The 15,104-nt window shown below is 47.2% G+C and overlaps 1 protein-coding gene across 8 annotated transcripts in view; it reads right to left on the minus strand.

Moving 5' to 3' along the window:
* Nucleotides 1–15,104, minus strand: part of VPS8 (VPS8 subunit of CORVET complex) — a 163,310-nt gene that overhangs the window by 110,655 nt on the left and 37,551 nt on the right. For all 8 annotated transcript variants that reach the window (XR_011973980.1, XM_072640418.1, XM_072640419.1 and 5 more), the window contains 6 exons: nt 13,033–13,119; nt 11,518–11,585; nt 9,523–9,676; nt 9,364–9,423; nt 7,941–8,048; nt 1,611–1,691 (listed from right to left, as the gene is read on the minus strand). Coding sequence is in view for 7 of the 8 variants with exons in the window: in XM_072640418.1 (XP_072496519.1) it covers nt 1,611–1,691; nt 7,941–8,048; nt 9,364–9,423; nt 9,523–9,676; nt 11,518–11,585; nt 13,033–13,119 (558 nt within the window). In the remaining variant the exon portion in view is untranslated. The remainder of the gene's footprint in view (nt 1–1,610; nt 1,692–7,940; nt 8,049–9,363; nt 9,424–9,522; nt 9,677–11,517; nt 11,586–13,032; nt 13,120–15,104) is intronic.

Here is a 15,104-nt window from a genome sequence, read left to right on the forward strand (position 1 = left end):
AGTCTGAGACACTATGTTAAGAAAATATTATCAGGCAGGTATGAGAATAACGATAACGACGACGATGGTAATGATGGTGGTGACTATGTTTTGTTCAGTCATTTCAGTTATGTCCAATTCCCCATGACTCCATTTGGGATTTTCTTGGCAAAGATAGTGGAGTGGTTTGCCATTTCCTTCTCTAGCTCACTTTACAGATGAAGAAACTGAGGCAAAATTAAATGAGTTGCCCAGGGTCACGCAGCTAGGAAGTGCTGGAGATCTCACTCGAACCCAGATCTTTCAGACTCCAGGTCCTACTCCCCTCCCTCACCCCACACCATTCAGCTGCCCTGATAACAATAATAGCTAACATTTATATAGTGCCTACTATGCACCAGTGCTAGGTGGACACTGCACTTTACACAGGAGATCTCACTTGTTCCTCATGGTAACCCTGGTGAGGTGAGTGCTATTAAGGTCCCCATTTTATAGATGAAGAAATGGAGGTTAAATGACTCCTCAATTCTCCACTGGCTGCACTACTCTGGGACTCCCCTGACTTCTCACCATGCCTGAGGAAGCTCATCATACTGCAAGATGCCACCAGCCTTGGTATTCTATCTCCTCACCCTCTGTATCCCTCAAACTGGAGGATTGTAGAAAGTCTGATTTCTGCTGTGAGTTAGTATCTGCCTGAACTCACCCTGCTCAGGAAGGCAGTGTTCCTTCTGGGTTAGCTTAAAGGTGTGGTTGGAAGGGAATGTGGTTTACATGAGCCCTGGGCCCATAAGTTTATTATCTGTAAGCCCAACCAGCTTAACGTGGTGCCACCCCTCCCAAGACATGTCATCTGTCCCTGCCTGTCCTTGCACAGTTAGGGAGGCCTGATGTCCCCCAAGGGGACAGACAGCAAACCTGGGGGTTCTGATCTCCCAACATGATTAGGAGAGGCAGATGAATGAGCCCCAAAACAATGAGCATTCCTTGATTGACTGTCACCTGAACGCCAACCCACTTTTCCTAGGAGAGCCAACGGTAAGGTTCTAAATCTACCCAGCTCCCCGCTCCTTTCCTGAGTGTCCATAAAGAAGGTCCTAAGAATTCCTGCAGAAGTAGATAATGGAAATAAACATGCATTTGCCAACTTGGAAAAAAAAATAAAGAGGGTCCCTCCCTCTCATTGGGGTCACTGGCAGCCATTGAAAGCCCTGATGACCCTCCCTCCCATTGGGGTCACTGGAAGCCACTGAAAGCCCTGATGACCCTCCCTCCCATTGGGGTCACTGGCAGCCACTGGAAGCCCTGATGACCCTCCCTCCCCCTGGGGTCACTGGCAGCTACTGGAAGCCCTGATGACCCTCCCTCCCATTGGGGTCACTGGCAGCCACTGAAAGCCCTGATGACCCTCCCTCCCATTGGGGTCACTGGAAGCCACTGAAAGCCCTGATGACCCTCCCTCCCACTGGGGTCACTGGCAGCCACTGGAAGCCCTGATGACCCTCCCTCCCATTGGGGTCACTGGCAGCCACTGGAAGCCCTGATGACCCTCCCTCCCATTGGGGTCACTGGCAGCCACTGGAAGCCCTGATGACCCTCCCTCCCTCCCCCACCCCGACGTGAGCACTTACAGTGAAGTTGATGAGGTCATAGTACAGGTGCAGATGCTTTTGTTTAGTGACGTGTATGGCGCCGGATTCATCTCTTTTAACCTGAAGACAAACCAAACCACAGGCTCAGACTAAGCACATTAACAGCCTTAATTACATCTGAGTATACAAGTGGTTCAAAATGAACATGATTTATAACAGGGAAAGACAGAACAAGCTCAACGTGGGGCCCCTGAACCATGTCCAAGAACAGGGGGGCTTGTGTGCTTTCTCCAGGCCTCTTCTGAGTATCCCTGAGCCCAGGCTCTTGTCATCTTGGTCATTTAACAAGTATTTATTAAGCACCTACTGTGTGTCAAGCACTGTAATGGGTGCTGGGGACAGAGGTACAAAGAAGAAAACACTCCCTGTTTGCAAAGGCCCTGGGAACAGAGACGGCTTATTGACCATGGGAGGAACAGAAAAGGAGGCCAGTTGGATAAAAAATAAGATCACAGATTTCAAGCTGGAAAGGTCCTTCGAGATTGTCTAATTTAGAGCTGAGGCCAGGAAGGCCCAGAGGGGTCATGCCTCCTCTTTTCTAAGCTTATTCAGGAAATTAGCATCAGAGAAAGCATCTGAACCCAGGTCATTTCCTCCGGAGGCTGGGGCTCTTCCCACCAGAGGTGGCTACCAGACAGCCTTCTTCAAAATATTATCAGACTCTTAATAACCAAAAGAACTTTTCAGCACCAGCAGGCTAGATTTATACTGGGAATGCAAGGTTGGTTGGACATTAGAAAAACTTTAAATCTGATTAATCATATTAAAAACAAAATAATAAAATACTTTATATGGAGGGTTCAGAAAAATCCTTTAAAACAAACTATAGCACTTCTTAAAAGATGCCTCATGAAGCACAGAAATAAAAGGACCTTTCCTTAGTGTGGTTAGAGTACTGACCTAAACCCAAAAGTCAGTGGTATTAATAACAGAAGAACACTGGAAGCTTCCCCGGTAACATCAGGGGAAAGCAAGGATGCCCACTATTCCCACTGAGCTTGAAAAGTTCCAGAGAGAGATGATGTTCACTGCTGGTAGAGTTAGTCTAATCGTTCTGGGAAACAATATGGAATCGTGCAAGAAAAGTTATTAAGCTGTTTGTATTCATCCATTAACAAGCAATTTTTAATAGCATTTATTATGCGACAGGGATGTAAGTGCTGCAGATACAAAGACAAAATTAAGATAGTCCCTGTCCTCAAGGAGCTTCCATTCTAATGGGAGACAATGTGAATATATGTGCACGTGTGTGTATATAAGCTTTACATTCTATACACAAAAAGAATGCCAGGTGGTTTTTTGAGGGGGGTACACTAACAGTTTGGGGTGGGAGGGAGGAGGAGGATCAGGAAAGGCATCAGGCAGAAGGTTTTGCTGGAACAGTCTTAAAGGAAACCAAGGATTTCATAAGATGGAGATGAAGAGTGAGAAAATTCCAGGCCTAGAGGACAGTACGGGCAAAGACAGACAAGAGCTGTTTATGCTCTTTGACCTAAATCTTCCCCCATACTGAGGCAACTCCCCAAGGGATTGACAGAAAAAACAAAAACAAAAACTCATGTGTACAAAAAGGCTCCAAGCAGCACTGTCTCTATCAGTGCACTGGGGTAAAGAAAAGAATGTGCCTCATGACTGGAAAAGGGCTGAATAAATTATAATGTACAAATAGGAGGGAATATCATTGCGCCATAAGAAAAAATAAACATGAAGAATTAAAAGAAACATGGAGTGACACAGAGTGAAGAAAAAATGCCAAAAGAACAAAATATACCACAAACACAATGCTGTAAATAAATGAAGCTGAGAGACATAAAACTCTGGTCAAATACAAGAGCCGCATTTTCACTGAGCTATCCAAGGTATCAAAGAGAATATTCCTCCCTCCTATTGGCAAACGATAAACTCCTTATTTTCAGAGGATACATACTTCACAGGGGAGAGAGGTATCAGGGAGTTCTGCCACACTGAAACAAAATATATTAATATTTAACTTAAAACTAAGAAACCCCTACAATACGTTTTTTGTTATCGAAAGTATCTTAGAAAGCCTGCCAAAATTGGCCTTTCCATGGCCAAACAGGAACACGACTCTGACTTAACTTATGAAATGGATGAGAGTTTTCACCGGAATTCTCAGCACATGGGTCAGCCGAGCAGATGTCAGGGCTGATCTGTGCCGCAGCTACATCCATTTTCACTCGCACACAATCCAGATGAACTCAGTTTCACATCACAGTTTTCTGATGCGTAATACGCCTGGGCCTCGGGATGCCTCTTCTTTGCCAGCATATTTCATGGGTGGCTCATGGCTTTCTTGCCCTCTACATCTTGCCTCACTTCTCCCTCCCATCTATCTCTTACTTCTCCTCATCCCAGTGACCTCCTCTTGTCCTGCCCTTCTGGTCCCCTGCCACCCTCTAGCATTCTATGCCCTCTCTTCCTCATCCTGCTGGTCACATCCTACGTAATTAACAAACACTGGATTGATAGTCACAAACTGATGTGTTTTTAAAGTAAGCCCCATCATCCTGAGATAAGTCTCAGGATTTCTCCTGGTGCTTTGCTCAGTGTTCCACATCACAAGCAGCCAAGGCTCCCTCATCCCCCTGGGCCACAGCCCCTGAGGCCTCACATCTCCATCAGATCCCACACCAGAACAGGCAGGTAAAGTACAGGTCACTGTACTTGTGCCAAAAAGGGAACCTTTCTCACTATGTGAGCCTTGGGAGAGGGGGCACAGAAGGCAGAACAGTCTCCCCTCTGGGCTGGCTGCTCAGGCTCACTCATCTGTCTGGAAGAACATGTGTGTGCCACATGTGCACACACATGCACAAAACATAACTGTGCTTATATAAACACCTATACATGCATATGTATACAACAACATCTGTTCCTCAGTAGACAAAGGGACAGAAGGCTGAAAAAACATCATCTCACTCATTGGTATGGAGATGAAAGAGGAGACAGATGCCATCACTGAGCTGCTCCGATGGCTGTGTGCTCTCTCCAGCACCACAGCCACGTCCCCTCCGCACCTACCCATCCTGGGGGCTCTCATCCTTGCCCTCCTCCACATTCAGCACTGTGCATGGCAGCTGGGCCTCAGTTGTCCTTCGTTCTAGAATGTGGCTGGCCCATCTTCCTTCTTCTTCACTCATACATCTCTGCCCTGCTTCAGGCTGCTTTTATGAAATTCCTCTCCTTGATATGTGGCAGCCTGCTAATGCCCACCATGCACCTCACCACTGCTCTCTGGGGGAGTTTCAGGGGTCTAAGTAGAAATGAGATGAGCCTTTAGTTCCAGGAGGAGCTGGAGGCCACCAAAAGAACTCTGTATTTCTCAAAGGCAGTCCAGCAGAATCCCTGCTGTGTTCAAATTCATTGTTCATTGTTAGTGCTTGTCCAAGAAACAGCTATGGAGGGACGGCCTCCATTGGTGGCTTGTACAACTTAGTCTAGACAACAGGCATCCTTCATCCATTTGGTCCTTCCAGTGTGGCCAATCTAGTCATCCTCTCTAGAGTGATGGTGAATCTCACCCGGGAGTTTTGGCAACATTACAGGATTTGATGCAACCAATCCAGTGTCACCCACAAATGGAAGTTTGTGGAGGAATCCCTCTGTGACCCAAACTCTGAGCAGGATTCTCTCCATGGCTGGTGAAGGAGAACCTCTGGCTCACCTAGGGCCAAGCATATATGTCCCTGTTTTATGCCTCTTGTGACATTAATGACCAGAGTTAAAAAGATTTCTCTGTTACATTGTCGAGGAATCCAGATGATTCTGACACGTTTGGGGGTCCCCATGTCAGGGATAGCTTTTAGACAGTGTTTTGTTCTACTGAATCAAACACTTTCCTGCAGTCAAGGGTGGGGGTCTTCCTTTCTGGACATCCTTCCATCAACTGTGTGATAGTATAGATGTGGCCTCCTAAGAAATCGAAGGCCTTTCCATTCCTTTCTAAGAGCCCATCAAAGAAGCCCCAGATCAGTGTGAAGATCATTTTTATTAAAATTTGAAAGAGACAAAAAAGTTGGCTCATAGGTCGTAGATATGGAGGGGTCACCTTTCTCTGGTAATGACACCAGGGCTTTGATATTGTCCCCATCTTTAGATACTGTGAGGATTTATCCTTCAATGCCCTTAAAACGGTGCCCCCTCCAGCACAGCTTTCTCCTCCAGATATTTAATGCAATCCTGGCTGCTTTTTTCCACCTTTGGCTTTCTCAGCACCATATGTGGGTCTGGAATGTTACAGTTCAAATGTCAGAGTCCACAGAGTCCAGCCTGATGCTTCCTCACGATGCAGGCAGCACCTAGGTTCCTGGAGGATCAGCCAGGGATGCACAAGCTTTACAGAGACTACCATGTGCCCAGAATGGTCCCAACAGAGGGCTTACTTTCCAAAGATCAGCCTCTAAGTACCGAGAGGCTTACCATCAGTAGGCACACCCCTTGGCAACAAGTTCTTTGGTCTGTGCCATCCATGACCCAAAGCAATCTACAAAACAGCCTTCAGTCTTATGCAGAAATGGTATCAGAGCACTGGGGAAGAGAGCAAAGCATGCCAAGAATCAGTTTTCAGACCCTCCATAAATCTGAACTTAGCTATTGGTGCTCTACAAGTGGGATCCTTGCCTTATGACCTATGGAGGAACATTAAGGCCATAAACCAAATGAGGCAAGAGAAGGAAGCTGTCCCTAAGTGGAAGGATGATTCCTTTCTAGAGAGGGAGGGCAGAATGGCTTTTGTTGGGGCAACAAGAAACATCACATTGTGAGCCATCTGGTCATCTTGTCTCTTGGTGCCCACAGTGAGAATGTTCCAAAGGATTACCACATAATTTATGTGCCAACATCAGCTGCAAAGGATGACAAATGCTTGTTCTATGAAGAACAAAGTGAGATCTTCCTACTGAAATCAAAGTATCCTGTGCATCTGGTGACTTTAATGCAAAGGCAAAGATGGGAGTGATGGGCTCAGGCCTCCCAGGAGCCTTGGGCCTGAACAACAGAAAGGCTTCCTTGGAGAAGATGGCCAAGAGACATTCATCAAGCACATGCAGGTTCCAGGCCCTGTGCTAAGCACCGGTGACACAAGTAAAAAACAAAAAATAGTCCCACCATGCTGGACGTGGTAGACATGGACCAACACCCACCACAGGACAGATCTGATGTTGAAGAAATGGGCAGAAAACGACTCTCTGGTGATGTGGCAATTACTTTGGATGTATCTGGGCACACTAAGATCATTGACTGACTGAAGGGAGGAAAGGGTAAGACCAGGCCCTGGGCCTTTATGGGAAGCTGAGGTGAGGAAGTTCCCTTTGCCCATGAAGAGAAGCAGGTGCTCCGTCGGGGGCCCTGTGGGGCTAAGCTCACCCAGCCCATAAGAGTCTGGGGCAGGACTGAACCCAGCTTATGTGGGCTTCAAGGCTGGCTCCCTACTCACTAAACCACACTGTCTCACTGTCATTTATTAGAACAAATTCATACAGAGCTAGGAGAACAAGAGGGAGAAGATGATATGGCAGGCAATGGAAACAATTCCAACATGGATCATTAAAACAAGTGACTGATGTAGCATAATGGGAGATGGTTGGAGGGAAGGACATTAGTTCTAATAACTTCACACAGAGTTTAATGGCAGTAACAAATTGCCAGAATGAAGAAGAGCCCAGAGTCACCCTAGTTGGCCAACACTTGACGGCCTTCCCAAACAGATTACTCCAGGCAGTCAGCACCACTTCTGGTTTCAAACACCAGTTCATTAGTCAAATCTTTCAGAGAAGGATGGAGGGGCTGCAAGTAGCTCTGCCCCATCAAGCAACAGGAGGCACAAGAAAGAAGAACAAATTGAAAGAAAGTCTGGAGAGACACCCAACTGAGACAAACCACGCAGAGATGAAGGTGAGGACACAGAAAAATGAAAGGTGTGGGAGGTTTCAAAAGACTTTTACACCAACTTTTCACCATCAAGGAACACAGGTTCACAGAACGAGAACTGAAAATCATCTTGGAAACCATCTGGACCAATCCCCTCATTTTATAAAAACAAAGGCCCAAAGTGGGGAGTAATATGCCAGGGACCTCTGGCAGGAAGTGGTAAAACCCAGACTCCGAGCTCTCATCCCGAATGCCAGGGCTGCTACACTGTTTGTGGACAATGGAGCTGCCCCATTAAACATGACAACTGAAATCAGATGCCCTCACAACACAGCTTGTTTGGTAGATACATTACTAAGAAATAGGCGAGTTAGGAAGCAGAGGTTAGGATGAGGGCATCTCTGCTCCGCAATAAGAGCTTACCAACAGAAAGTGAACGACATCTCCTCTGCAAAAGGCCAGTGTGGGGTTCACATAATTATTGGCTGCCACAAAATGCCAGGCCAGCAGGGGGACACTGGAGGGATCCATCTAAGCCAAAAGGAAACAAAAAATCAATCCTATGAAGGGAGAGAGCACAAGATAGCACCAGCCAGGAGGCATCAACCTAGAAGGACGGACATGATCAAGAAATGTGAATCTTGGAGCACAGATTGAGAGGACAGCCACTGAAGAGCCCCTCACATGACAGACTGGGGGGCGCCCCTCGAGGACCGCATCAGACTCCATGGCAATGTGCTGCCATCCTATCTAGGAAACACTCTGGCATTTCCAAGAGATGGGTGGATGGACATAGTATGTCTGCACACATACATATGCACAGACACACATAAAGCATACATATGTGCACACAGATATAAATACATACCTAAACGCATACATGAATATACATGTAGATGTACATGTGGATAATCTCATTTTATCTGAACACAACCCTGGGAGGAAGGTGGGACAGCTGCTGACGTGATCCTTATTTTACACAGTGTGTGAAGCTCATCCAGCATTAACTGACTTGGCCAGTGTGACCCAACCAGGGAGTGGTTGGGCTGGGCCTTGAACTCAAGTCTTCTGCCTGGAAATCCAATGCTCTTTTTACTAAGCCAAAGCTTCCTTGTAAGAAGGGAAGGAAACACCTCCTTTTTTTCCCTCTCACTTGACCTTTCACCTCTCCATACTTTAGACAGCATGTTCTGAGGCCACAGAAATGGCTTCAGTCTCCCAGAGAGGAGGTTTCTGATGCCAAGGCACCCCAAGGTCACCTCTTATATGAGCTGTTTTCAGTTTCTCTGAGATGATACTCAGATAGAGCTGACATCTTAGCAGAGATGCCAATGTTCAAAGATTAGTTTAGGATACACGTACCTCCTTGTCCCCCTCTACCGAGGGCTGGAAGAGCCTTCCTTCACTGTTCTCTGAATGATGTGTACGTAAAGGACTGAGAATAAAAAGGCCCTAATAAACTTTTTAGGCTGGGCCGAGTGCAGCACAAAGCTCTAGGGGTACAAATGCCAAAACAAAGACAGTCACACACATTCAGAAGTTTAGGTGAAAAGAAATCAGAGAGCATCCATACTAATGAATATAACAATTATGTATGAACAGAGAAGTGCTTTGCCATCAGCTCAGGAGAAGTGAGCACCTCCCCCTATATCTGAACTCAAGAAGCAGGGGAGGGAAGGCTCACCTCTGATGTGTCCCAGAGCACCCCACTGGGGAGAGCTGGGGCTTGGAAACCAGGGCTCTGTCATGCTCTGGAGCTTTTAGGAACATTCACAGGGCAAAGCACCCTAATGTCCTCCACATGCCCTTCCCCTCTTGCCAAAAAGAAAATGACTCCCTTACTCACCCGTCCATAAGGAAAAGTCATCCACACTTTCAAAGACGGCTTCAGTCCAATGACCAATATCTTTGACAGAAAAGAAATGAAATAAACACATATTTTTTCTCAAGATAAACTCAGTAATTCTCCACAGATGATACATACCCTTTTGTCCCCAAGACCTACTTTAGTTAAGGATGCCATGGCCAGTAAGGAAAACTGGGTGATGGGGTGATCCTTCAGCTCAGCTTTGGAATGAAGAGGTTCGATACAGCAAACTTCTCCCTTGGACCCACTGAACAGACACCGCGATTCGCAGGTTCTCACTCCCATCACTCGCCTAAAAAGCAAGAAGGAAGAAGACATTGAAAGGTGGTCTAGGCTCCTCTTATCTCTCTTTAAAAATCAACTATCCCATGCCTAACACTGTGCCAGTTTTTATAAATGATACAGGAAACAGACAGGCAGTTCTTGGCCTCAAGAAGCTTAGAGTCAGATTGGAGAAACAGAGCTTAGGCCAGGCACAAACAAACACACCAAAGGCCATCGAGTCAAAGGCACTAATCTTGACCAATCAACTGAGAAGCCTTTATTAAGTGCCTACTGTGTTCCAAGTAAAGACAAAAAGGAATTGTCCCCAACCCAATTTGGAGGGAGGATGCAGCCCCAGCAGCGGGGGGCTCAGTAGGCCCACGGAGGTACCGAGCCAGCTTGAGAGTCAGCCTGAACACCGGCTCTTGCCTGAGGGACACCTCATCAGGTTCCCGCCTCACTGCAGGGCTATCTCTCCAAATTCACAGCTGTTTCCACAAGCAGACCAAAGCATCTGGAATTTGTGCTCTTTGAAATGCTCAGAAAGCCAGAAGTAGACACCTCTGCCTAGCCCCTACTGTCTCCTCTTGGATGACCCTTAACCCCATCACCAAGGTAGTCAAGGGGCAAGAACAAGGAGGAAAGCCAAGGGGAAAAGAGATCTTCTTACACCTTGTCACAGAACAACTGGGGCCTGCACCTCCTTCAGGCTGAGCTCCCATGCTAACGCTGACCACAGTCACCTTCCCAATAAAGAGAAAACCTTGGATGAGAGCCTGGTCATGTGTGTACACTTTGACCCCAGAATGATGGCAGCAAAAATGGACACATGGGTCTGGATCCTGCCTCCTCTGCTCACGAGCTGCCTGATCATCAATAGCCACCTGACCTCTCGGAGACTGTTTCCTTATCTGCAACATAGCAACATGAGTACTTGAGGCTCTGAAAGTCTTGAGGCTCTGAAAAAGCTCTGAAAGTCTTAAGAAACATCATCTAAATGCAAGCTCTTCCAAGTCAAAGCAGGTAACAAGCGCGACTCCTCTGAGGCATCAGGAGTCCTATCTTTCCCTGTTTTTAATGTGCCTCATATCCTACTCTGCAGGGGCATGCCAGGATCCTCTTAACAGCCCTTGGCATTAGAAGGAGACTTGAAAATAGGAGAAAATATCTTCTCCGGTAAAAGTTAATCTTTGATTGACAGTAAAAGTGAGAAAATGATTATAGTAAGCGTAAAAACGCTGGTGCTTCTGTCTTAGCTCCTATCACTAAAAGTTCCTCTGCCTCTACTGTGCAAAAGGATGGAGTGAGGATGCTAAATTTGGGTTCAAATCCCACCTTGGGCACAGAGTACCTCTGCAGGGTCACCCTGTGCTTAGGGGCCTTGCTCCCTGCCCTGTGGAATGAGGGACTGAACCAGGTGACCCTGAGGCTCCACCAGCTCTATATGGATGACCTTAATAGCTGACACAAGAACTCTGGCAAAGTTGTGGGAAGCTGTGCTGTGCGTGCCTCCAGCACACAGCTGGGGAGGGATGGGACCCAACATTTCCTTCCCTTTCCCAAGCCGGGGGAAAGGACAGGCTAGGAATCACACCCCCATGGCTTTCTTGTGTCTGGGTTTCATTCTGCCCATTTCACAGGAGCTGCAAGGGGCCAGGATGTTCCCAAGACATTGAAAGCATGTCTACACTGGTCATGAAGGCTGTAATCATCTGGGGCTGGTGAAGGCATCGTATCCACTGAGGTTCCCTGGCCTGTTTCCATCCTGGGAGCTTTCCAGGTCTGCCTGAGCCTTATCTCGGTTTTCTACAATGTTAAGCCACGGTTAATCTTCTCATTTCATCTCGTCATGCAGCCTCGCTCTCTTACTTAAATGTCAGCTCAAACACAGAACCACCGCTGTCATTGCAAATGGCGAGAGTCGGGTCATCTGTAAACTGAACAGAGGAGGGAACATTATTTTTCTGTCAGCTTCTCAATAGAATCATTCATGTATTACGATGGTGATAACAAGCCCAGAAACCTCTTGTTAAAACCCGTTATCAGTCTGTGACTTCCCCATGGCTCTCAGCCCAACATTCTAACTCAGAAAGCTCCACCACGTGTTGGAGGAAGGCCTAAGTCCTCTGGAGAATGTCATTCTGGGGAAAACCATAAGCCCTGAAACCTCCAAAAAGTGTTTGGCATGGCCAGCTGGAGCTGGGAGCAAAGTACAAACCCTGCTTCATTTTATTTTGAAAAGTATCCAGTTTCTTTTTTCTAAAAATTATTCTCAAAATATCATGATGTTAAGCATGTGGGGATATCCACAGTTATAGCAAACCCTTTTATCCAGAATCAAGCCATCTGAATAAAGAATTCCCAGAATAACAGAGTTGGGGAGACCCTCGACTAACCTGGACTTTTTTTATAAATGCTTTGGAGTATTTTATGGGATTCTTTCTAAAACACACGCTTTACTTCTCAGCTTTCTAACGCATTATGGTAATTCCCCTGCTGCTGGTAAAGACACGGCCAGTGGGGGCCTCTCCATTTTCCCAGACTGCTGCACAACTGGTCATGGGGTCTTCCGTGTAGCACAATGGGGTCACCAAAGTTCAGGTCCTTATGTTGCCCCATTCAGCCTTTATACCCAGAGAGGGTCCAAGAGAATGCTAGAGCCCCAGAGTTGGAAGGGACCTTTGAGGTCATCTAATCCAACCATTACCCTACGTAAAAATCACCCCCCAAGAAGCATGGCCCCTCCCTTTCAAGGCTTCTGAGAGGCAGGAGACTATTTCACATGCACACAGAGCAAGGCCCTGGCTGCACCTCCAAAGACTCCTGCTGAGAGCCTTTCCATCCTTGCTGGGTTCTTTTTCTTCATGCCCCATCAGCGGCTGGGGCACACTGGCCCAGAAACCACTTCAAGTCTCCTCCCTTCTCTGGGCTCTTCTCTGTCTATCCAGTTCCCTCTCATTTCCCCCATGCTCTCTGGCATTCAGGTGTTAAGACTGACTTTGGATAGCTAGGCCAGTCAATTTATCGGGGAGCTACTTTGTGGTGCAGGGTCAACAGCATGGGTGTGCTGACCAATCACAGCACAGCAGACATCAGGGACCACTGGGACCTTTGGAGAAGGGGCCATATGGCTGCTTGTTGGCTCACTTCAAACTCTTGCCCCCTGAACAAAGCCCTCTAGTTTCTGTTAGTTTCCAAGGCCTATTTGGGGTTTGCCTGGCCATGCTGCCCCATGAAGTTCAGTAGTCAACAGGAGAAACAGGAACAGAGAGCTGCCCTCTGTGCTTGGGACTCCTGGTCAGCCAGATCAAGGGCAGGCCTCTACTCCTAAGAGGCCAAGGCAAGACACGGGGGCTGATGTGAAAAGATGAGCAGAGCCGTTACCTTAATGTGCAGAATTGCTGTTCCTGGGGGGTGAGCATCTGTTATTGATCTCAAGAGCTTCCCGCCGGCCAAGTCCCACATGGTCATCTGTAAGGCAATTAACTGCTTTCAAAAACAAAGCTGCTTTTCATTTGGCTCTTGAATTACAGAGTGTTCTATATAAACGAAACCATTTTTATTCTTGCATATTTCTATTTTTTCAATAAATCTTAGAATAAGAAAACAAATTATGATGTATTCCATATGGCTTCACAATACAGGACACGACGCTTAGTGTATTATCATGGAAATAAATACTGCAATTCGAGGCAAGGAAGTTCTGGGTCCAAATTCTGGCTCAGATACCAGCTGTGACCACAGGTGGGCCAGCAGTCCCTGCCTCTTGGAGCCTCAGTTTATTCAACTGGAAAAATGAGGCCGGTAATGACTGAGCTCCCAACGTCACAGAGTCATGATAAAGAAGTACAAAGACAAGGTTTTCACCTTTGGGGGTGTGGGTCACAGAGCTCTTTGGCAGCAGACCACTGAAGCTTGTGGACCACCCCCAATCCCCACCTCTTCTCAGAAATTGTGTTTTTAAATGCAGATCTGAAATAGTGATTAAAATGTTCAAAAAAGGAAACAAGTTCAGGGGCCCCATGTTAAGAACCCCTGGACTCTCAGAGGAATATGAAATGCAATATTAGCTAATCAATATTTTTCAAAATGTAAATCCTTTGGAGAAACACCTGGTGGCACAGTGCAGGGCATGCTGGCCCAGGAGTCAGGAAGACTCAAGTTCAAACCTAGCCTCCGACACTCATTAGCTGATGACCCTGGGAAAATCGCCTAGCCTCTGTCTGCCTAAGTTTCCCCATCTATCAAATGGAAATAATAGCACCCTGCCTGCCAGGATTGTGGTAAGAATCAAATGAGATAATATTTGTAAAGTAAAGCTTTGTAAGCCTTAAAGGGCTCTATATGGAGTGGAGGTGGGGGTGGGGTGGTGGCAGCAGTATCCACCTTCTGGAGGAAATGTTCTCTCTTTGGTTTCCAGATCTACTAACAAAAGAATTCAGTGGAAAACATGACTAAGAACTGCTGAGAGTGAAGGCCCACTCAGGCAGGCTGCTGGACTCCCAGCACAGGCAGAGGATGCCCAATCACGGGGCTTCTAGATGCTCTTGAGCCTGGTGCCAAGTGTGCCCCGAAATCCCTGTGGGGTGTATTTATCTTATGGAAAGAGCCCCCCTAGGACCAGCATCAATTGTAGAACGTCTGTGTTCCCATAGCAGGCTCTCTACAGACCAGAAGTCAGGAGACAATCTCAAGCACGTTAGTGCTTAGGCACCAGGCAGCAATTCTAGAAGCAGGTGAGGTGGGTGAGCAGACACAAAGACAGGCAGGGAAGCAGATGGAAAGACAGAAAGACAGAGACAGGCAGACAGATAGACAGGCAGATGGGCAGATGGACAGGCAGACACAAAGACAGAAAGGCAAGCAGGCAGGCAGACAGACAGACAGATGTATGCAGAACATAGCAGCTCAGTGACGTGGATGGAGAAAAGACCTTCAGAGGAAATGGCCTGGCTGAGGCATCAAGGCTAGGAAGGGGTCCATGCTGACCAGGGCACTGAGGGTTTAGGTTTCCATCAGGTAATCGCTGGCATCCTCTAGCACAATCCCTCCAACACCCAGCACAAAGACCTAGTCTAGCTTCCCCCATATATGCTGTGTGTGACTGGCTACAACTCAGTTCCTGGGCTGGGCTCTGTGCTTGAGATACTGCAGACACACAACAAAAATGAAACAGCCCCTGCCCCCAAGAGCCTCCATTCTAGTTGGACCCAGAAAAATAAACATGAAATAAACAGAAAATGGGAGACAGGCAGGAGACCTTGGTGGTGGAATCAGGGAAGACAGGAAGTTGCCTCCAGGGACGGAGAGGCCTGATGGTGGCGAGAGGTTCCAAGAGGGGAAGGATGGCCAGGCAAGGAAGGCCTAGGTAAAAGGGGCTGAGACCACGTGAGGGGGCCGGGTAGTGCCTAGCACAAGAGTCCCACTTTATCCCAGGGGTGAAGGCTCTGCAACAT

This window comes from Notamacropus eugenii, chromosome 2, assembly GCF_028372415.1.
Source record: "Notamacropus eugenii isolate mMacEug1 chromosome 2, mMacEug1.pri_v2, whole genome shotgun sequence".
Lineage (NCBI taxonomy): Eukaryota > Metazoa > Chordata > Mammalia > Diprotodontia > Macropodidae > Notamacropus > Notamacropus eugenii.